Source organism: Sciurus vulgaris (assembly GCF_902686455.1).
Source record: "Sciurus vulgaris genome assembly, chromosome: 11".
NCBI lineage: Eukaryota > Metazoa > Chordata > Mammalia > Rodentia > Sciuridae > Sciurus > Sciurus vulgaris.
In genome coordinates this window covers 36201182-36225470 of record NC_136472.1, presented here as the reverse complement: position 1 = coordinate 36225470, position 24289 = coordinate 36201182, and the positions used below count along the sequence as shown (strand labels likewise).

At 37.8% G+C, this 24289-nt stretch overlaps 1 protein-coding gene across 2 annotated transcripts in view; it reads left to right on the top strand.

Moving 5' to 3' along the window:
• Positions 1-24058, top strand: part of IFTAP (intraflagellar transport associated protein) — a 61987-nt gene extending 37929 nt beyond the window's left edge. For both annotated transcript variants that reach the window (XM_079104418.1, XM_079104419.1), the window contains exons 3-7: positions 6491-6648; positions 7867-7938; positions 9308-9374; positions 18014-18153; positions 23824-24058. In XM_079104418.1, the coding sequence (XP_078960544.1) occupies positions 6491-6648; positions 7867-7938; positions 9308-9374; positions 18014-18153; positions 23824-23973 (587 nt within the window). In that variant the 3' untranslated portion in view covers positions 23974-24058. The remainder of the gene's footprint in view (positions 1-6490; positions 6649-7866; positions 7939-9307; positions 9375-18013; positions 18154-23823) is intronic.
• The last annotated feature ends 231 nt before the right edge of the window (positions 24059-24289 follow it).

Genomic DNA, 24289 nt, shown 5'->3' with positions numbered 1-24289 from the left:
TTGTCTTTTGGTGATGCTTTCCATTGAGTTTTTTATTTGGTTTATTGTTTCCATCATTTCAAGGACTTCCATTTGGTTTTTTTTGAGAATCTCTACCTCTTTGTTGAAATGATCTTTTGCTTCCTGCAGGTGCTCTTTCATCTTATTGGTTTTGTCATTCATTGCCTGAATTTGCTTTCTTATCTCATCCTTTGCTTCACGAATCATCTTAATCATGTATAATCTGAAGTCCTTTTCTGACATTTCTTCTACCATACTGTCATTGGATTCTATTAATATAGAATCTAGATTTGTTTGGATCATTTTCTTCCCTTGTTTTTTCATGTTGTTCATGTATCTTCCCCTCTAGCAGTGCAGATCTGGGGTATTGCAGATTTCCCCCTATAGCCTTATAGTGGCCCTATAGGTTTCCAAAACCTTTTCTTTAAGGGGAGATCAGTTATTAGCAGTGCCCAATTCAGACACTATGCAATCCTAGACGAAATAGCCCCTATGAGGACAATAACAAAATTGTCATAATAAACAGAATGACTTAAAATATTATCTTCAGTAAAACGAACAGATTTACAATAAGGTCTGCAGTTTCTACTGGAGGACAAAAGGATGCAGAGGGATGTAGAATGTGGCTGTTAATGGGATAAGAAAAGAATATACAGAAGTTCTAGATAATAGAAAGGGTGAGAGTGTAATAAAAAAATGTTAGCATGCAAAAAAAGGGAGAAAGAGACTCTGAGGGAACAGGCAAATAAAAGGAAAAGAGAGCAAGAAAAGTAAAGAAATAAAAACTTAAAATTTTTCAATAAGGAGAAAACAGAAAATCTACAGTATAACAGTCATATAGTAATGAAACCTCCCAGTGTTCAGTAGCCTGATGCATGAGAGGTACCTGACATTGAGCTTCAAGTCTCCAGCAGGTGTCTCTGATGGGATTTGCCCCACCTAAAGATCGGAGCTCCGGCTTCCAGGATTATCCAAGATGGCCACTCTGGCTTCCAGATGTGTTGGCAAATGGGAGCTGCAGCTCGGGGTGTGGACATGGTCAGCTGGAGGTCCCAGAGGTGGGGTGCAGTTGGTCAGGCAGGGGTCCTGGAATTTGGGTGTGTTTGGTGTGGTTGCAGGATCCTGGAGGCCAGGTGCAGGTGGTCTGGGGTCCTGGTGATAGGGTGCAGTCAGTTGGTCTGGGGGTGCTGGCAGCAGGGAGCAGTCAGTTGATGTGAAGGTCCCAGAGGCAGGGAGTGATTGATCCGGCTGAGGGCTTCTGGAGACAGGGCTGAGTCAGTCTGGCCAGCGGTCCTATGGGGCCTGGGTGTTGTCTCAAAATGGCGTCAGCCACGTGTAATCAAATCTGTAGGTACTGTAACAGTGAACTTCCAGGCAACAGCAGGCAGCTGGTGCTCCACTGGCCATTGGCAATCAGTTTGCTGACTGTTGTCGGATGATCGGGAGGTGAACCTTGTGCGTTGGGTGATGGATAGTTGTAAGGCAGGTGATGGACAGGCAAGAGGCAGGCAAATGGCGGATGATAGGCACCTGACAGTGAGCAATCTGCACTCAAAAAAGGCATCAATATGCTGGCAGACTGCAGGTGGTCACAGCAGACAAATGGGGTAAACAGCAGGGAATCGATAAGCAGCAAAAACTGCCTCACCAAGAAACAGATATCCTCTGCTTGAAACCAGAGTTAGGGAGCGACAAGGAACACAGCCTCCCTCTAGTCCGCCATCTTGGATCTCTTTTGTGCACCTTCTTTATCTTGTCTGCCTTAGGTACTTTCTCTTTTATTGGCTTGCACATCATAACTTCCTAATTTGTAACCTTGTAAGAGCAGTGACTGGGCCTTACCCATCTTTGTAACCTTGCACATAGTTGGTGCCCAGAATAGAACTTTTAGATTTAATTAGCTGCATAATTCAACTATCATATAGATTTTCTTCCTGAAAATTAATGTCCAGCAACTTTACACTTTTTTTTTCCACAGTTATTTGCTCTGTAAGTGTCTAACTGTGGACATTTCAAAAATTTCATCTTATTGCCATTGTGTCCCTCATCTATGACTTTTGACATACATTTTTTTTTTCCCAGGCCAGGCTTGTGCATTTGTGCCTTGGCAGGTTGATGGCTGTGACTGTGAATAATGAGTCAATTATGATCGAGCCTGGGGGAAAGCACAATTACTCCTGACTGGCCAGGCTGAGGTAATCCTCTTCTCCCTGTGCCCTTTCAAATGGAGAACATAAAACAGTTGGAATTCAGAGCACTGCAAAGGGAATTTAGACAAAACATTCATGTGCTGAATTTAGCTTCTTTGGACTTATCCTGATTTATGATTGATTGTTTTTTAAATTGCTTATTTAATCCTAACGACTATTGCTCCAGGGGAGGCCAGATAGCAAGAAGCATGTGATCAAGAAGCAGTGGAGTAAAGTAGTTTGGCTGGACAAATCAAGAGCAAACATTATTGTCCAGAGAAACATTGCTCTAGGCTAGAAGTATAATGTGAAAATCACCCCTTGACTTTCAAAGTACCCAACCTTGTTATAAGCATGATTGCTTATCCCCTATTCTCTTTGCAGACGGCTATTTGCAACTGTTCAGACTTGCACAGAATAATCCCCTGATGAATTTTTCTTTCCTTTCAGTGGTATATGCAGCATCTTGTGACTGGGGACATGCTCTTGATTTACGTTGCTATTGACAATAGTGCAGAAGAACAGACACTTGGAGGTTGCTGACAGAATCTGATCATGAATTGTGAGGTTGGTTGTGCAGGCCTGTGAAAAGTTTTTTGAACGTGTGGAAATGCTTCTCAGCACATGGACATTGGTCTGTCTGGCTTTTGTGTGGATGAATTTGAATTTCTTAAAAAAAGTTTATTTCAAAATCAAGTTCTCCAAAAATAATCACTTTTATCTGAAAGATATATAATCAATACGTGGTTAGTGTCTAATTTACCAGGGCATCAAAAGTTTCCATTTTTTTTCAAGGAGTGTGACCTTTTCCTTTGGTCCCAAATTAGAGGCTGAAGGTGTTGTGGTGGCCTGGTAAGGCCGGTCTGTTGGAAGCTTGTCTGTTTGGTATCAAAAGGAAATTGAAATTCCATTGCTTCAGAATAATAAAACCTCTGAACACCTTTAGAGAAAGCTTTGTCTCATCTGTATTGAAGTTTTGACTCAGAAATGCCCAAAGAAATGCTCTTTCAGGTCTCAACCTACTTGTTCTCTGAAACATTGCTGTTAGATTTCTAAACTGTATTATGCCTGACATGTATTTCAAAGGAAGAAACATTAGGGATAAGATGAAAGGGTAGTAAGGAACTCTGATGAAAAACAGAAACAGAAGAAGAGGGGATGAGCAGTTGGGTGGCACGTGTGGACTGCCACCAGGGTCACTGGGAGGCAGCAGCTGGCTCTGTAATCAGGCTGTCTGCCACTTCAGGTTCTAGGCTGTGCCAGTATCTGCCATTTTGACATTATCATATTGAAAAGGACTTTTTCCTATCTCATTCTGCCAAACTATTTACTAGGTTTAAAAACCTGATAAAAGTCTTTATAAGGAGCTCTTTTGGATATTTGGAGGGATATAGTGTGTATTCTTGTGAAACTGATTTCCATGTTTAGGAAGGAGACTTAACTTATAGGTTTAATCACAGAACAAGTTCTTTACTGCATCTTTTGGTGTTTTAAAAATTAAAACTATGTTTACGAAAAGGGGGGAATTTTCACAGTGGACAAGAATTTTGTTAGAGCTGAGATTTAAACAATCGTGCCATATCAACATCAGAAGCTGGGACTTGATTATATTTTGTTCTTTATTTCAAAGGATTTTCATCTCGTTATCTGTCAGATAACCTGAGAGATTTATTGGAAATGGTAGAGGAGTACATTGAGTGATCATGAGAACAAAAGGAATTTGTCCTTATAGAACATCTTTTATTTTCACACATCGCTGTGCTTTTCAAGTGTTTAAGTCAACACTATTACAATAGTGTGGTGCCAGGCACATAGTATTTTTTTTTTAGTAAATACTGGGTTTAGGTTGTGCTTGACTTTTAAGATGAACAGGGAGAACTGAAGCTGTTCTACCTCGTATTACATTAGTGCACTGAGGAGTGGGGGCAACCTCAGGAAGTCTTCTCGTCCCTTGTAACTTTAGTGAAGTTTGCAGAACTCTTTCATTCCTCAGTTAACTCCCATTTCCAAGCCTCTCCATGCCTATCTTGCTGCACCCTGCTACAACTGCTCATTGTTACTTTGGGTCCGATTTAGGACATTTCATGATTGTCAGAGAGGAAGACATCTGGGAGTCCTGAGACCACTTGGTACTGTGGTCACCCCATCAGAAGTCTTAGCAACCCTCCCAACACCTTTCTTAGCTCCCCAGTTCTTCCATCCCTGGCACTCAAGGCTGGGACTTTAGCGTATGCTAGAGTTGCTGGGGATTTGTTGGGGCAATAGGCAGAAGTTACCTCTTATAGTGGCTAGTTACGAGTTGCTGGTGCTAGTGCAGTAGGCAGTTGTAGAGAGCTGGTCTGAGCATGTGTTATTCTTGGATATAACCTTTCTGAAGAGAAAGTGATATATTCAATATCAATGTTTCCCCTCTAGCTTATTAATGATGTATTATTGACTAGGTTACCTTACCTCTGTTCCCCAACAGTATTTCAGTATTAATGTCCTAAGGACATCCCCAGAAGTCTTAATTCTAACAACAGGATATTCAGAAACAAAAAACGGATTTCAACACTGGACTTGCACTGGGCTTGTGATCATCACAACAGCCTGGTCGTCTCACTGATTTTGATGTCATGCAGCTTAACAGCTCAAGTGAAACGAGCACAGGCGCTTTGCCACTTGGGCTGTCTCACAAGCCTTCAGTTAGAAAGCCACCTGAGGAACATACAGACAAAACCATCCCTGCATCTCTAGAACATTTTCACGGGGTCAAGTCTCATAGGGTTTAGAGGAGGATTCCCCAACTGACAATGGACAGTGACTTGATTCCTGCCATTTGACTGCTTTTGGATTTCTTTATCACTTTTCTCAGGATCTGAGACAAAGATTCTTAGGTTTGCCCTTGTCACAGCAAGTTCTAGTTTGGATTATGCCCTGCAGCTTTGGGTCTTCTTTGGCTATTGTATGTTTTCTTCTTTTCCTTTTCTGTTTTTTTTTTTTTTTAACTTTTTTTGGACTTCCCCACCCCACCTTTTTCAGCTTCTTTCTTCTTCTAGTCTGAACCCTTTTGTTCATTTGCTGTATTATTCTAGGTAGCAAAGCATAGTGGTTAGGAGGAAAAAGAAGGTTCTGGAAAAAGAAGGCCTGGTTCTGATCCTTGAACAAGTTACTTAGTCTTTCTGTTGGCCTTGGTTTCCTTATCTATAGATTAAAGTGGGAATAGTAAGTGTTGCAAGTTATAAATGAAATGATTTGTGAGATGCTCATAAAAAAGCATTTCACTTGATGACTTAATACTCATTAATTTTAATATTCTACTAATATTACTACTAATATTAAAATAATTTTATTGCTGAGCTATTACCTTAGTGTAATTGGTAGTAACCTATTTACCTGTAGCTGTGATGTCTCTCCTACATTATAGCCTACACATGCAGCTACATTTGGGTCATTACCTCCACAATGTCCACTGGTAACTCAAATGCAGCATGGCCAAAGCTAGATTTACTGTTTCTCACTCAACTTAATCCATTACCTCCCATTTCTGTTAATAGCACCATAATATCAAGATTTTCTGTCTTTTAATTTTAAATTAATCTCAGACTCTTTCCTTACCTAAGGAGATAGTCATGAATATGCATGGATTTGATACAAAGGTATTATTGTTTATAATTTTAAATAGCCAAGAAGAGACATAGGTTAAGTAAATTATTTTGTGTTTATATAATGGAATTCTCTATAACTTGAAATTATATAGAAGAATATTCAATGATATGAAAAGAAATACTAGCAAATTGTGTTATAATATGTGCAGCATGATTTCATTTTAGTTTTTAGGAGTATATAATCCATAATAAAAAGTAGAAAGATAGCCACTGAAAATATTTTGTTGTGGTTATTCTGGCTCAGAGAATTTTGAGTGTATTTTATAATTGCTCTCTTTCCTCTTAGAAATTTTCTAAAACCATCCATACACTGCTTCTGTATAAAGAAAAAAATCTCAAATTTAGCACAAATGGAGTAAGTCTAACAATGTTAAAAAGTCCTGCAAATACTGTACCTTTTAACAATGACCAAGAACAGTGGTAGGGCACTTGTTAATAAATATTTGCTAAATGGTGAGTAAAATGTGTAATCATTTGTGCATTTTTAGACATAACTTTTGAAAGTTAAGAGTGCTTAATGCCTCAACCATTGCTTGTACAGTTCTTTGAAAAGTATTCTTTTTTGGGGAGGGAAAAAAGTTTCTCAATGAACACAAAATGAACTGAAATAGGTGTGGTAGAGACTTTCTAACACTGTAAAACTTATCATTTCAGAAGATAATGTGATTAAAAGAAGAGCATTTGGAACTGATTCTTCAGGAAAAATATTTACCTCAGTAAAATTTACTCATAATAATGAACCAAATGACCACCATCTTAGAAACACAACTGTATTTCATCATACTTCATCACAGTGTTTGGAAGAAGAACAGGTAATACCATAGCCCATTTTAGAAACAGTTTGAGGATCAAGGCATTCTTCCTAAATTAAAAACAAAGCCATGGGGCTGGGGAGATAGCTTAGTCGGTAGAGTGCTTGCCTTGCAAGCATGAGGCCCTGGGTTCGATCCCCAGCACCGCAAAACAAAAACAAAACAAAAAAAAACCCAAAAAACAAAGCCACAATAAATACTGGTCGGTCATGTGATTAGTAACTCCTAATCCTAGAAGGAGTGCTGTTGGGGCATTTTATTGAAAATCATGATTACATTTCAGTATTTCAGCATCTGTCATTTATGACAGTAATGTTGTTATCCCAATTGTATTAAAAACCGTATTGGTTCTGCCATCTATAAATTCTTGAAATTATTTATATCTTTTGTTTGGGACAGGAGAGTTCCTTGCTCTACTTCTTGGTGTACAATGGGGCTTTCTTTTACGTGCCATAAATCCATATCTTGCTAACTAAAAGTAGAAAGTGTTATTCTGGCTTCTGTAGTAAATGTTGGATGCTGTCTTCCTAATCTTCAAGATCTTAGAGACTCTTTACATTCTCCTTGGCTTTGTTTTTACATTATCAAGGAATAATGGTGGGCATTGTCCTACTTTTTAAGCCATTTGAGTTTCTATTTATGCCTTATCATGTCTTCTCTCTGATATTATAGACAGAATTATGTAAAAGATTGTGATTTTACACAAGGGAACAAGAATCTCTGAGTAATCTATATACAGCACAGGCCCATAGTTCTTTATTTCCAGAACTTGGTTTCAGTCATGATTGTGAGACAGAAACTATTTTTCCTTAGAGATTTCATGCTTTACTGGCAATTATTGGTTTATATTATATATTGATTCTTTGATCAGCATGTGAGGGGGAAACAATTGCTGAATGGCATTGTTTTCTGATAATTTGAAGATACTGTATTAGCATTCTCCAGTTTGTCCATCAGAGATTCCTTAGAAGAAATAGGAGGTGGGAAGTGTTCTGTTTTACACATGAGAATGCTGGGTTAACTGGTCTGTAGGTTACATTGTGGATGAGTCTAGAGTACAGGAGTAGAAGTCAAACCTCTTGAAACCTGCTCCCTGATTAGTTCTATGGCTTAGAGAATAGTCTTTCATGCATAACTAATTAACAAATCACAGAAGATCAGCTTCTTTATTTTTAGTTGTTTCATGTTCCCATCAATATGTCCTCACTGTATTTTCAGATAGTGATGGATGAAGGCCAAAAAGTTGGCAGTTCCCTTCAAGGTAATCTGAACAGGGCAGGAAAGATCAAGGTAAAGTATGATTCAATTTTCTTGCATGGTAAAAAACCCACAACAGACAGACATTACATGACTCATATGCTTTCTTTTATACAAAGTTGGAGATTTCAGCAGATTTTGTCTTTGCTAGTTTCTTTTTTTCTTTTTCTTTTTTTTTTTTCAAATTAGTGTTTGAATATCTTAAGCTATCCTTGCTTGGCTAGGTTCTGGATCCTTTTTCCTTAAAGCTTAACAAATGGAAGGGGTGCTTTGAGAGAGAAGTGTGACCCCAATTCTTTAAGAAAAAATGACAATATAGTATGATCGATTTTCAAATTATACTACTAAAACCCTCATATTGAAGATAAACCTTTGCTGTCACTTGGATGCCAGGTAATAACTGCAGTCATATACTTATAAGCAACGGAAGCTACCATTTAAATTCCTATGGAGTAGCTCTGGTCTGCCATTATAAGTAGAACTAGGAGGAGAATGACAGCTGTCTTTTGAATTGCAATCCTGAAATCTTAGTTTGTAATTTCAAGGTATTTTGTTATGCCCATGTTTAGGTCATGAGCCCAAAAATGCATTGCGACCTTATGCCTTTACTACATGTCATTTATGCCACTGGTGAAATCATTTTCTTATTTACACCCCTTAATATTCCCCTGAGATGAATTAGTTCATGTCTGAAATGTTACCAGTTTGCTAATCTAAAATGTCTCATTGTCAGCTTGCAGTGGAAAGCAGTATTCCATGTGGAATAGCTTTTCATTGAAATGCTGCTATTGTGTCTGTAAAGGTCATTTGCTCTGCTTTTTTCCTTTGAAGTAATTTTTAGTTTTAATTGTTTGAAAGAGCGAACACTTGATTTTTTGCCCTACTCACCTCTCTTGTGATTTACCTGGGTCAGGATGATTTTGTTCGGAATGAACCTTTCTCTCCTGCTTTCTTTCTTTCCTTCTCTCTGGCTCTTCAACATTAAAAGAAAGTGGATTGTTATGTTAATAACCAGATCCCCACCACTACCATTGGCTCAAGAAGCAATACCACAAAAACAAAAACCAGTAACCCTGGTTTGGACTGTCATGGTGGTGGTATATATTCTGGGAGAGAACGTGGAACAAAGTCTCTTTGCAAAAACTCCCAAGCTCTCTTTTTCCCTTTCAGCATAGAGAGCTGACTATGGTGCTTGCAAAATCCAGGCCAGCATCCAGAGTCACTGCTTTTTTTCAGATGGGAAAGCACATGAACACAAAAGCTTTGAGCTGGGACCCAAGAATTAATGAGCAAAGTAGATTCTGCTGCTCAGTTGAGTGTTGTGGAAGTGGATTCATTGACTCTTCATGGAATTTTTTTCTTCAAGTCTAATATGCATAAAATTATGTTAATCCTTTTCTAGGTAGACAACTTCCTAGATTTAGAAGATTTGGACATGGATGAAGACATTAAGCCCCAAATGAATAAGGGTATGCTTTTTGTTTCTTTTTCATACTGCTGATCACTTTCTAGAAAGTACAAATAAGGGTTTAGACAGGTGTCTTCCTTTTTTGGGGGCCATCCTTACCTCTTCCTCATGTGAAATAGCAGGAAATGAAGTTGTGAAATTTGTTTCAAAAAGTAATATTTCTCCAGCTTGTTCAAAGCCTCTGGAGGATTGTAAACCTTTGGTCTTAAATGAATTGAAACTGCCTTCTGCTCCTACAGTTTACCACATGATTGATTCTTGAGTAATTATCTCAAGTAGAGCTACCATAAAGTCATCCTCATATTTCCTGGAAACACAGTGTTGTGAATGGAAGTTATTTTCGAGAATAAGAAATAATGATTGATCATAAAGATTATATCAGAATTGATCACAAAAATAAATTTAAAAAATCCAAATTTTTGTTTTCTAAAAATCTTAAGTATGTAAATTACTGAAGACTGCGGACATGTTGCAAATGGTTCTTTGTGGGCATTTTTTCACTAAGCAGGACTGGTAGGGGCTTTGTGCTAGGCCGTTGATGTTTATATGCGTGATGGTTTTTTCCTTTCTCAGTTAACATTTCTGGGTAAGCATAGGTATCCTTTGTTGATCAAAGGATCTTTGAAATGTATTCAAAATTAGTTTTTATTTCTTTTGAAAACACCCATTCCTCATTAGTATGCAAGAATGTCTCAAAGTCAGCATTAAACTTTAGACACAGGTCAGTTGACTTAGCTGTTGTTTATAGTCTTTGGGTGGTCATATACATGGATTACGATCATTATTGCTGAAGAGGACAGTTTTTTAAATACTCAGATGGGAGCTAAAGTGACTGGGTAGAGTTGTCTTGGGGATGGTGGCTATCTGTAAATTGGTTGTCAAGCCCCTGCTCTGGCTTCTTTGGCTGCTTAAGTTGGTGAGACTTTGGTATTAGCAATTTTATTCTGCTTCTGAACATCACACTACTCCACTGGAGAGTTGTTTCTCAAGCACTCTATTAATCAGTAGACTCTGATTTTAAGTTATTTATTTTATTTAAGTGAGATCAGAGATCTAAAGGAATCACATCTTTCATGGAGGCTTCTCTAACTCTACACCCTGGGTAGTTCTGAATTGCTGTGGGAAGTACAGGGGCTCCAGCTGGACTAGAAGGGAGAGCTAAGGACTGTCAGGAAGCTATGTTTAGAGCAAGCACATTGCTTTGGGTTTGGGGTGATTGGGAGAGGGAATCATGGTAAGAAAGCCAAATTCCTAGGTCTTGCTCTGGAGAGTCTAATTCTGAAGCTCTGCAGTGACATCTGGTGATCTGCATTCGGAACCCATACCCCACGCAGTTCTGATGTGGTTAGTGTGAAGATGTCACTTGAAGACAGTTCAAATCTGCCTGTATTACATTTGCTGTGTAAAATCAGTTTAATAGGAGGGCACAGATATGTCTAGTTTGGGCATTTTTGTGGTGGTTAAACTTATCATTTCCTTCCAGCAATGATAAGGTCTGAATATTGACAGAAACCAACATAGCCAGCAATTCCGATTTAATCTTTTAAATTATCCTTTGAACATTTTCCTTTTATTGTTGCATCTTTTTCTTTACACATTTTCAAGTTGCATCTTTTAATTGCCAGATTTATTACTTTCTTTAAAAAATGGTCTCACTAGTATGATTTTTTCCAGAAATCAGATAACAGGCAGTTTTGCATTTGCCTATAAAGGTTACTGAATGCTGAACCAAGTCTCAGTAGACTTGAACAAACTAGTCAAGACCCTCCTATGTGTAGAATAATGTGCAAAGCCCCTGCTGAAAATCGATCCAGGCTTCAGTGATCTATTCTAATTACCGAAAGGACCACCAGGGCTTCACAATTTTCATAATGTGCAATTTGGGTCACTTGAAAGGGAAAAAGAAATTAAATAGTTTGTGCCAAGGTGATTTTTAGTTTGGGCCTAATTCGTATTACACTTCAGGAATGTGAGCAGAAGGCAAATATTTATATCAGATGGGAAATGTGACATTTTAAATAGGCAAGTTGCTTGTATAATTTTGGCAGCTGGGAAGTTTACTGATTAGATTCTGTTGTTATTGTTTAAGCAACAGACTTGCCTGGAGCAACAAGAAAGTGAGTTGCATATTGTTTTTCTACCATTGATTTTATTTGTTCACCTTATTCACTCTCATAAATATTCTCCAAGATTCAGGAACGAGATTCTTTCTCAATATTTGGACTAGCATTTTGGCAGCCCAGGTAGAGAAACTGGAGTTTTTCAGAGGAACCAACTTTGTGAAGAGGTATTGAGCAGCTGTCTGAGAGTGACATTTGCCAGGATGCTTGGTGCCCTGTGTTTATTTGACATCGAGTTAACCAATTTTTCCTCCCTCGAATTTGAGATAAGATAGTTAGCCTGGTACTGTCATGCCTCAGATGAGATAGCTCAAACAGTTCTCCAGCAAAATTATAATTTGGAATAGCTGTTAGTTATTATGCTGGGGCCATTAGAGAAGGAAGACTCTTCTGTTCATTAATAAGATTATTATTATTTTGCCTCCTTAGTTGGTCCTACTTCTTCTCTGACTGAGAGCCCTTGGCTCAAGAGACTATTCTTTTGAGGTCCAGTTCTCAGAATTGTGCTGTCTTCTATAGGTCTCTTGAATAGTAGGAGTACTTATACGGGAACTAATTGTGTTGAATGAAAATGGGCACTGATTCCTGCTCAGTCATTGGCAGCCTCATTTGATTTTTTTTATTTTCAAGTTATTTAGTACTTCTTATCACTTTTAGTCAATAATGGGTGAGAACATCCAATTTTTTAAAAAATTCTTTGGTTATCTGCAACTTTAACCAACTTTGGGCAGCCTGTGAATATCCAGTATTCTTATTCAACAAATATTTAAGAACTGTGGCTGGCCTGGAACATAATGAAGAATAAAAGAAAACAGGTTCCCGTCTTCATATAATTCACAGTTCATTGGAAGAATCAGGTATTTATCATATAATCACAAATATATGATTATAGATTGTTCTAGATCTCATGAAAGAATAGGGCAGGGGAACTTTAGTTTGTCTGCGGTATCAGAAAAAACTCTCTGAAAGCTTGAGACCCAAAGGAGAGTAACCATGAACTAGATACGCGGGTGGGTGAGGGTGAGGGGAGACAGGAGAGTGTAGGAGCAGCATGTGTAGGGGTCCTGAGCTAGGAGAAAATGGCATATTTCAGCCAACTTAAAATTTAGACAGTTTATTTTTATTTTATTTACTTTTTTTAGTTTTTATTTAGGACTGTTAGAGAGCATTCTTTTGTGGTCTTAAAAAAAAATACTGATGACTGTTGCGGCACTGGAGAAGAATCTGCCTTAGCCGTCTGATGTCTGTGCTAGGTATTAACTGTTTGGAAATCTCCCCACGTGATTCTAAAGTGCAGTTACAGCTGGGAATCATCTCTGGATGGAAGTCTGGGGGTGTTTCTCTAGAGTTCCTATTTAAGGGATCTGGGGGTATGAAGCAGTTCACCCTACACCTTCTGGGTGCCAGCTGTGCAGACCTTCTCTCAGGTGGAGTATCAAATATCTAGGCTTGAAAGGAAGGCCTGCTAACAGAAGCCCGGTTTTCAAATTCAGCTCTGCCAGTTAGTTATAAAGGTGATATTTTTTATTTTTATTTTTCTGACTCCTGCATACATTTGTCTTTGTACTTGTATGATAGATGGTTATGGTTTACTATTGCTGCCAAATGCCCCATTCATGAAGTAAGTCTTCCCTGTTCTTCCCTACCTTCTTCTTGGATGAGCAGTAATTTTCTCCTGCACTTCTACTTTCCTTTGTTCTGAATCTTTTTTTTTTTCTTTTGCCAAGTATTTTTTATGTTGCTTGTAAGCAGCACAGGTTTATATAAATACACAGGTTTATATAAACACACATATATACATCCTTACATTTAATGTAGTGAAATTATTTAGATTTAAATGTATTATCTTGCTCCTGGGAAACTTACCTTATAGAGTGGGAACTGTTGGGAAACCCTGAGGTCTGCAGGTAAGTGTATTGATAGTTGCACTGATGTTGCAAAAGCACTGATGGGTGGAGAGACTGGTACCTTAGTGTAAATTAAGGTAGTGGCACCAAACCATACTAGCAGTCATAAATAACCTGATTGTTAAAATTTATAGTCAAAATAGACGCCAGTTTCCATTGAAAATGCCCTTGATGAAGTAGTAAAAATTACTCCTTTTTCTGAGTCTTGGTCCTCAAACACTTCTTTTTAATGATTTGGGTGCCAAAAATGCAAATACCCACAAAGCACTTCTGCTGCATGTGGAAATACAATGGTTGTCTTGTAGAAAAATACAAGTGATTGAGTGGTGTGCTGAACTAGTTTTTCCCTTTCATGGATCACATTTTTACTTGAAAGACTGACAGACAAACTATAGTTCTGAAAAATGAGTGATGTGAGTCTGTCTCTTCAAGGCATGCAACTGATAGTATTCATTGCTAATGACAAAATTGGCAGAAGATCAAGTGAAATTAAAATTTTAGAAAACTTACATCTAGTACTGTGAGCTTGATGGCTTCTCAATATTTGGAAGCTTTTTTGGTAAAAATGCTGATATAAACTAATGTGATTTTTATTCTGCATAATGAAATACATCAACAGTTGGAAGATCTGCATAACACAGTGAATCAATATTTTCCAAGTAAGCAATTCATGATGTTACAAAATTATGCATAGAGGAAATAACTATCAACTTGTAAGATAGACCAATGGATTTTAATGACCAGTATGAAAAATTTAACAATATGGATTCAGATTTTTTGGCAAAACGTAGCTTTAAAAAAATCCTATCATTTATCAGGTTCTGGTGCAGTATCAAAGAATATCCATAATCATATAAAAAAACTTAAAATAATTTTTCCTTTTCCAACTACTTATCTGTGTGAGAGTAGATCTTCATTTACTTCAACTGAAACAGAGTATTTCAAAAATTGAAAGCAGAAACAAATGTAGAATTCAACTTTCTGCCTTAAGCCAAACATTAAATAGATAAAAAAAAAAAAAACAAAAACTGAACACTTCTCACTATTTTCTTTGTTTTTGGAAAATATGTTTTCCACGAAAATATTTTAATATGTAAAAAGGATTAATTTTAATGATTCATTAAATAATATTGAAACATTTGTGAATTTTAATTTCTACATGGTAATAAATATAACTTAAATATACAAAAGCTCCTGGGGATCTTCAGTTATTCTTAGGAACAAGAGCCACTGAAGTAGACTTTCCTAGCTGGCAGTGTGTGTTGAGGGATGGCTAAAGCATTTCTTATATATATTCTTTTAAGATGTAGAAGCCTGAACTTTCAGGAAATATCAGCTTTATATGCTAGCTGTTAGTTTGGATATGAAGTGTCCCCCAAAGATTCATGTGTTGAAGGCTTGGTCCCCAGTGCAGCAATGTTCAGGGTGGGGATTAGGGAAGTGGTGGATCATGAGGGCTCTGACTTCATCAGTGGATTAATCTACAGATAACTAAAGGGACTCCTGGGATGTGGTACAAACTGTAGGCAGGTGGGGCATGGTTGGAGGACAGGTTAGTGGAGGTATGCCCTTGAGGACTATGTCTTGTCTCCGGCCCTTGTTTCTCTCTCTCTCTCTTTCTGCTTCCTGGCTTCCATCAGCTAGGCAGATTTTTCTCTGCTTTACCCTTCTGCCATTATGTTCTGCCTCACTTTGGGTCCAAAGCAATAGAACCAACTGACCATGCACTGAACTCTCTGCAACCATGAGCCAAAATATATCTTTCCTCCTCAAAGTTATTTTTCTCAGGTATTTGTCATAGTGATGAAAAGTTAACATAGTAGCAAATGAACAGATTGGTTAGTTTTATAAATATGTCAGGCAGATTAAATGTTATTGTAGTCTGAATTAGATTGGTGACTTTTTAATATATCAGATAATAACCTTTGACTTGCTGATCATTGACTAAATACAAAAGACATATGGCATGAACAGAAAGTTCATAAATATTAGAAATTCTTCATATTTATGTGAAAAAGATGATATTAAAATGTTCCAATCAGTCTTGCCATTCATTTCTAGTAGTTGCCCTGTGACTCTACAATGCATATCAGCCAACGCAGTGACATTTAGTTAGGATAAAAATGAGGCTTTTGGTTGCTTTAGAGATAATAATTAGGATTGGGTGAAGTCTCTTAGAACACTTCAGTTTTGGAAAGTTTTACAGGGAATTTCAGAACTCGTCACCACCATCAGTGAATACAATAATTCTTCCTCTTGAGCATGTACATAAATGACATACCCACAATTGTAAAATGGCTACAGGACAGCAGCGTTCTTCATAACATGTGCCCTGCAGGCTCTTTTTGCCCATGTCATTTTACCGTTTTGTAAATCTATCATCCTCAGAGTTAGAGACTCAATTTTGTTCTTGATTATTTTGATTGATTTTCTATGTGAAAGAATTATCCATAACAATCTTTAGTTTTCGAGGGTAAGGTCTGTGCTTATTTTACATCATCCACAAAGTCCTGTTGGCAGCTGGACTCTTGATCCTTGCTGTTCAGTTTAAAAGCTGACACACAGGAAATTCATCTCTTATCTCCAGGTATTGGTTGAGAATTCCCTATGCAGAAGGTGCTGTGTTAGGCACCAGCAGATATGCATTGGTCCATTTCCCTTTACACTGAAGAAACAAATGACAGGAATTTAAGATGTGGAGCATGCAGTCTTGTTGTTTTGAAAGAATTGTTCCCGTGGCAGTAGAGCTGTTGTGAAAGAAACCATTTTTGTTGAAAATCCTACCTTCTTTGCAGACAGATTGGGGAAATGAAGAGTTTCAGGAAAGCAAGTGCAGCCTTGTCCTCCTTGCAGCACAATTTGTCATTCAGAACGATGATCTTAAATAGCCCTGAAAGCACAATTGATTTTGATTTCACATTTGAACTGATGCTGCACTGGCAGCTAATGGGTCTGGGAGATATTGGTTTTCACATTAAGAGACCTGAACCTCCTCTTTCTTGTCTTGTTGTGGCAGGCCCTAGCCAGGCTTGAATCAGTCCTAGGCCACTCCCCAAGGAGCTCAGTGAGGGAATTTGGCTTTGAACTCATAAACAGGTACATTACAGTGCCAGTCTGTCCACCAGCTAAAGTTTCCTCTGTAGGTATACTGTGCTGTGTAACCAAGATCATGTGTTACAATATCTTGACTGAGTTTAGATGTATAATCTGATCAAATTAAATAAAACATGTAATGAGAATGCTTATTTTTAAAAGTTCATGATTTGACATCATAGGCTAAAATATGGGGGTCTGTGGACAGACTGCTTGGCTCTGCCGTTTGTCACTGTGGAATCTTGAGCAAGGTTATTCAGTGCTCAGAGTTCATTGATTGCAACCCAGGAAATAATAGAGCAGTTGGGAGGGTTAGCTGTGTTAATGCATATAAAATGCTGGGCATGTAAGGGTTGGCTGGTATTATGGTTTTTATTTCTGCTAATTAGTGAGAGCATATCCTAAGATTTCAGTAACTGGTCATGGCAGAGCTGCCCTCATCACCATCTCCCTGCTGCAGGTTTGTTTCCAGTCTATGTTCTCTGCTACTAGAGTCCCAAGAATTGGTGAGGATGTTTTTGTGAGTGTGATAGGTGCTGTGGTGAGAGATGCATTTAAAGTATTAGTTTCAGAGGATCAGTACCTGTTCAGTTATCTCCCTGTATGTGCTGTCATTGGCAACAGCCAAGGCAAGCCTGTTGGTAATTAATCAGTTCCACTGAGAACTTAATTAGCAGCTTCATTAGGATCATCTTTGAGTAGCAAGCAGCAGAATACTGAGCCAGCTGCAAATTCCTGGCTAGCTCTGGCTAGCTCCTCTGGCCTGTGGAAATTCAGACTGAGGAGGAAACCTGTTGTGCTTGGATTTTTCTGACTTCCTTAAAGGAGGCTGTGAAAGATCTCTGGTTGTCTGTGATGTATTCATGAACTATGTGAAGATAAGGGAACATATCCATTTATAATGAATTGGCCAGAAAATCAAGATTGGTTATTGAATTCTTGTGCTTGGGCTGAGCAAGCAGGAAACAAGTTGTTGTTTGCAAGTGTTGAAAATGAGACCAGGCATTTTGAATATGATAGAGTACTTCATTTTTCTGCTGAAAGTTAAAGTACTTCCCTTCTGGCATCATTGTTTTGTAATATATATATATATTTGTGAAATATTGCTGTATTGTTACAGGATGAAATCAGCACTCCATTTTCTTTCTCTTCACCCCCTAAGGAATATATGGGAAAATGAGACAAGAGTAGCATCGGAGTTCCTGCCTTGTTTTCCTGTAGAAGTAGAAATTGGGCTAGGAGCACAAGGCACAATCAAGGTACTCCAGAGCCAGCATTTCTGCCAAGCCCTTTGGATGGACTGTAACTTTTCTATGATAAGATAAAAATAAATGCATCAGCATCCTATTTGACAGAAAGGGGATCCCTGAGTCAGTTTCCCAAATGAGGATGGGCATTGTGAAACGGGCTATTTTGCATGGGCATGTCTACCTCATTCTTTTGAGTCTTCTAAACTTTTAGATGACAGGTAAATTCTGAACTTGGTAGGAGGATCAATTGAAATATTTTGTATCCAACAGATTTCCTGCTGCTTCCAGGAGAAGTGGAAGAAGATGTGAGCAACAGTGTTTGTTCTTACAGTCCTTCTGTGGACCAGCCTCTCACTGCTGAGGTGAAGCCAAAGCCCGGTGTGAAGGGAACCCAGAAGCAAGCAGAGGAGGTACTGCACAGGGAATTCACTCTCAGCACAACCCGGATTTTGTAATTTGTCCTTTCCATACATATGTGCTTTTGTATTTTGTTCAGATTTGGGAAAATTTAGAATTGAAGTAGTTTCATTGATCCTTCTCACTTTTATCTATCTCTAATGTGTGTATTTCTTTTTAAACCCACCTGTGTTTTTATGTGGAAACTATTTTTGTTTCATGATGTATGCCATGCTGTAGAACAATATCATCTAGGGATTATGCAATAGAAGGAACAGACAATTTTCTTCTCTCTTTTAGTCTGAACTGGCCATGTTTCTTATCATTATTTCTAAGGTCCTGTGAACCTTTTGTATTAGTTAAGGTAAGGTCAGGCTGCTGTTACAGAGAATCCCAATGATAATAATTTAATGGCTGAAAGGAAGTAGAAGTTTATTTCTCTTATTTGATAGTCTGTTGAGGCTCTTAAAGCAACCAGGTGGTTCAGTTTTAAGTGGTCATCAAGGACCCAGGTTTCTTCTCTCTGGATGTCCACCACCCCTGGGGAAAATGTTTTCAACTGCATTTTCTAAATCAGGTTAGCTTTATATATGCAGGGATGGAGATGGGAGCTTGGGAGCTGCATGCCCCTGCAGGGCTGAGGACTCAGGGCCCTTAATTGCTGCTCACATTCCTCTGTCAGCTGCTTAGTGGCATCCTTCATGTCTAGCCACCAAGGAGCCTGGGGAATGTCACCTAGCCATGTGCATCAAATGCAGGGGAGAATGAAATCTCTGCTATACATTTACTGTCCCAAATGTAAAATTTAAAGGACATCTTTTGCTGTCATTGTGCACTCTTTTATGTACTTAACAAAGGTGCACCAGTAGAGGCTGCTGGTGATGCTGGGAAGTGATCTTTCTCACCCTTCTTACTCTAAGGTCAAAGGGATCAGGCACAAGATGTTGCTAAGGGCGCTTCATTGTTCCTTTCTGATAAAAACCCTAGGGTCACTCTTGATTATTTTAGTTGTTTAGGCACTTGTCTTGTCACTAGAAGACATTCTGTTATTGAATCACTCATTCCGTCAGAAATATTTCACACATTTCAGTTTTAGATTGCCCTTTTTCTCATAGTATTTTGGTTCACTGACATCACAAAAGTATATCCAGGATGCTTGCAGGCTTATATTAAACTCCCAAATTGGTTACCAGACAAATCGATTGGGACAGCACTTTTCAATATGCTTTTTGAATTATAGATTGCTTTCTCTGAGTTATAAGGAGCTAAAATTGCAAGGTTATCCTAGCAGGAATATGTTTCTTTTGAAGACCTGTTTATGTTCTTGACTTCAGTTGTGACTGTATAAGTAATTGGACTGGCCATTGAACATGGAACCTGATATCATTACAAAATTTGATTATACCTCAGTATAATTATAGAAAATACATATTGTAGGACAATTATAAAAATTGTCATAAAGTGTTTTAAGTTAATGGGTTAAAAAAACTCTGAATGTTCTCTGGGATCTATCCAATAGCCAGTGAAATACAAATTAAAACAATTTAAAGCCTGAATATAAATTTCTTAATTTTACAGAAAATATAAACATTTTTTAACATTGAAATCAAAATTATATAAAAAGTTTTAGTGTTGGCAAAACCCCTCAACCATCAATGAATGACTTTTGCTGAATTTTGGATACCAAGACTAATATTTTGGTTATAATTCTTATTTCCAATCATTACTTATTTGAGAAACTTTCCAGAACTGTCTAGAGTCACAATATTGCGCCATCTGTTCTTTGGCTAAATAGCATTAATCTTATTTTAAAGCATCTAATGTCAGTAAAAGATTGTAACCATTAGTTTCCAGCATTAGTTTCCTTGTAAGGGCCTACCAGAAGGCCATTTAGGAGCTGGAGATGGTACTTGTTTCTGTGACTTCAGTCTGGAACATGTGTCCTGGAAGTCCTGCTTCCTCTTACTTGCCTATTCAGGGCCCATCAACTTTCTGATGTGGACTGAATTTTTTTGATTTTTTTCCCCCTTTTTTATTATGGTTTTATACAGTACATTTTCCTTTTAGAGTCCAACATTTTCCAAAAACCTTCCACTTCTTATTTGTAAATGACTTCTTGCTGTGGTTGCTCTATTTTGAGGAATCTTGGAAGTTTTGCATGCCTTTATAGAGCAAAATGAATTCACATTAGAAAGATGAAAAACCGTAGAAGCCATAGAAGAGGCCACAGAAGAAACTTCAGTGGTGTTTTAGTAGGAGATCTCTTGTTTTGCCAATTCATAATGAGACTTTAAAAATTCCAACTATGAAGAGAGTTTATTTACTATATTACTTTGTACACTAGCCTACAGCTAAATGCTGCCATTATTGATTTGAGCATTAGTTCTGTTTTCTCTAATTTGCTTATGTGGTACTATGAATGAAAATTATTCCTCCTTTTAACAATCTCTGTTAGAATAAGTCATATGAGTAATTTAAAGGAAACTTGGGGTTTTCTAATAGTGTACAAATTCTATTTTCTGAGAGGCTACAAAAAGATTTCAATTAAATTTGAAATTAGACACCTGAAATCCACACATTTCTCTCAGCTCCTTAGGCAAAAACAACAAGTTAATAACTTAATTCACAGTTGTTTTTTCGTTTAGCAGCAGGGGAGTTAGTGTTCCATTGCACAAATTCTACTCTGAAATAAATCAGAATTTCTGTCTGGAGAAGACCTTAGAGTCTTATAGCTTAGAACCCTTAAATGAACCCAGCTTAGAAGAAGAGAATTCTCAGAGTGCACTTCAGCAGCCACAAACTGAAACAAAAATAGAAATCCAACCTTGCTGTGTTTTAAAAGCTATCACTTGGAAGGTCACAGTGGTTTTCTGAGTTGCAGCCCCCCTTTGAGTTACATATGTGTCCTTTGTCTCGGAAGAGTGTAAATTCACTCATGCATGTCTTCATAAGTTTATTAAATTCAAATGCAAAAGGTCAGAATGAGTGTTGAACTTGGTACCATACAAGACAAGCAATAAATATTTATGGAATGAACAAATAACATGGTTGGGGTCATTCTCTCCTTTCTTCTCTTGATTCATTCCCCTCGACTTGTGAATGTGTTCAAGTCTCTCCCATCCTTAACAAACCGAACAAAACAAGGAAAAGCAACCTTCCTTTCATCTTGAACCTCTCTTTGGCTACTGTCTATTTTCTGGAGAGTGGCAGTGTACTCAGTTGAGAGTGAATTAAGCTTCTGCTTCTCTGTTTGCAGTTCTTTTCCTGGGGAATATGGCTCATGCTATTGAAATCATTTACTTCTGTCTTCTTGAAGTTATAAAACTTGGTGGACACAGATTTTGCTACACTCATTTTAAGTTCTCCATATCTGATAGTGTTCATTGAATGAACAAGTAAAGAAAAGGGAGGTGGAAGGTGAGGGTTTGTTGTGCTGTGGAGAGGAAGTGTGTGAGGGCATGGTATTGCTGAGATTTTAGCATAGCAGAGGGAATTATCTAACTGGAAATGTAAACCCTAGTCTCACTGGGAGGTAGATGAAGATGAATTAACTACATGTAATGAGAACTGTGGGTCTTAGAGGCTGCAGGTGGGTTTCTGAGTCCCAGTGCAGTGGGCCCACCTCTGACGGTAGCCCAAAGCTTGTTATACATGTGATGACGTGATCAGATGTAAAACAGAAAGCTCCTATCAGATGCATGCACTTTGGTGACAGGGGCTCCTCCTCGTTCTGTGCCAGGATCAGTTAGAATCCAACGTCTGCACACCTAGTCGGGAAGGCATGTGCCCAATCTGCAGTGCTCACTACCTGCTGAGGAGAGTTGGAGAAGGCCTGTGCACTTCTCTTCAGGAAAGGAACATATTGTGTATTTGTTTGCATGTTTCTTCATTTGAGCTGGCTTTAGCAGTGTTGCCCCTGTTACTTTGGCTGTGGTGAGGATAAATTTAATCTCAGAAAGTGATCAAAATGGACTCTGCAGGCTGATTTGCTTCCTGTGTTTAGCTGTTCTTTTAAAGACAATCATGGTATTATACATGGCATTGAGTACATTTTCTATAGTAGGTTGTAGGAATTGTTCAGCTTATTCAGAAAAGATCTTTTCTCCCAAATAGCTAAGACTTTGTTGATTTTTGATGGTATTTTCGTTGAGCGGGTACAACTTTATTTGAAGCAGATTGCCCTGGATTCCAGTGTTGCTTCTTCCCTTTATGTATAGCTTTGGGCAAGTTCCTTAGACTTTCAGAGATCCATAAGATGGGGTAACAATGACAGCTGGCAGGGCTGTTTGAAGCTTACTGCTAATACCCATGTGATTCCTAGTACTAAGGCTGGCACGTGGTGGGAACCCAGTCAGTGGCAGCTCTTACCATTACTTTGGTCAAGAAAGCACACAGGCATTTTCTAATAAAGAGGAAATGACTGAGTCACTGAAATTTGTTCTGTCATTGGTTTTACTAAGAAAGATGATAAATGGCTGGTTGTTTGCTCTTAGCACTGCACACCTAACTATAAGCCATGCCAAACAGGTAGAAGAAATCTACTTTTCAGGATTTCTTTTTCATCTGGAAAGCAGTATGCTCTTTTTTTTACAAACATTGCAGAAGCCACTCAATGAAATCATCTTCCATGCAAGAATATTTAAAGCTGATTATAGTTTCAGGGTATTTTTTTTTCTCATTCTTACATGAGCCATAATTGTTTTTTTTTTTTTTTTTTTTTTTTTTTTTTTTTCCAGTAGCTCCATACATATAGAGCTAGATAGAGGTGCAGGTCGATTTCATTGTATTACACACCATTTGGAGGTCTTTTCTAGGGCATGATATGATGAGATGTAGGCATTCTTTTTTATTAGAAAATATGCTTTTTATTTGCTTTCCTTTAGAAAATCTTAAAACTCACAAGTTTTGAATAAATAGATAGTATTATATCTCTTTGCAGCTACTCTGACTTTACATAAGCTATAATATTTTTAAAAATTATTGGTAGACTAGTGGTATTACTGTGTTTACAAAATTTGTTTTCTGAAGGGCCTGAATTCTGAATTTATCTGATTGTATACTTATGTAACTTCATTGGTTTCTATTTCCCTTGCATTTTAATAAATGTAGTTAGTTCTACAAAAAGATTATTGGTAGAAATAAAGGGATTCTGAGGTTTTAATTTAAGGTAATACTGTGTATTTTCATAGCTATTATTATTAGCCAGGTATTATGGGTATTATCTGAAGAAGGATAATAAGTGTAGGCTGTTTTTATCTTTGAAAACTGTGTCTTATTAATACAGGTCTTTTTAGTAAATGGTGAAAATGTATTTAAGGTTGGTCCAATCTTAAGGAATATTTTCTTGCATTTTAATGTGACTCCTATTTTTCCCACATGTCTCTATCCCTGACACTACAAGTGGTAAAAAATGTAATAAATGTGTGTAGGGGAGACTTTCTGATTTTTGTCTTGGGCAGAATTAGTTAATCATATTCATTCCATTACAAATGGGGCATATTAAGAGTCTATATTAGGTAAAATTGAATAATTAAATTTATTTCTTTACTTAAAAACAGCTTAATCAGCTGAGAATGCTGATGTCTAAAAGTTTAATTAAGTATTAATAGGGAGTTTATATTTTCAACTTTGTCTTCATTTATAATGATTGTTGATGGTTTTTCCTCCTTTATCTACCTTTATAGATACTTGGTGACGAAGTCCAGCCCTTTTCACTTGATGAAGAATTTGATTATGACAACGTGGCTCTAACCCCCAAGTTCACTGCTGAGGAGATGGAGACCATCAGAGAGCTATTGAAGCAAGAGAGAAGGAACACCAACACAGACCTATGACTGATTATCAAAGCCTCTCTCTGTTTATTGTGTTTTGTTTTTATTCATTCAAGCAGCATCAGAATAAACAATACACCAGCCATAATTCCCGTTGTGGAAATCTACATGTGTGCATTCATTTTTCAGAGTTATCTGTCATTAGGGAGAGAGAGCAACTGACTGGAGAGCTGAGGAGGTGGCCTCCCTTACAGGGTTTGTCCTGTCATGTTGTCACACCCTGTGACTCCTGGGGATGAAGGGGGCGATGGGGTCAGGAAGTAACACCTACGAAGGGATTATTGATGAGAGCACTGCACAGGGTGATGTGAGGCTGGCA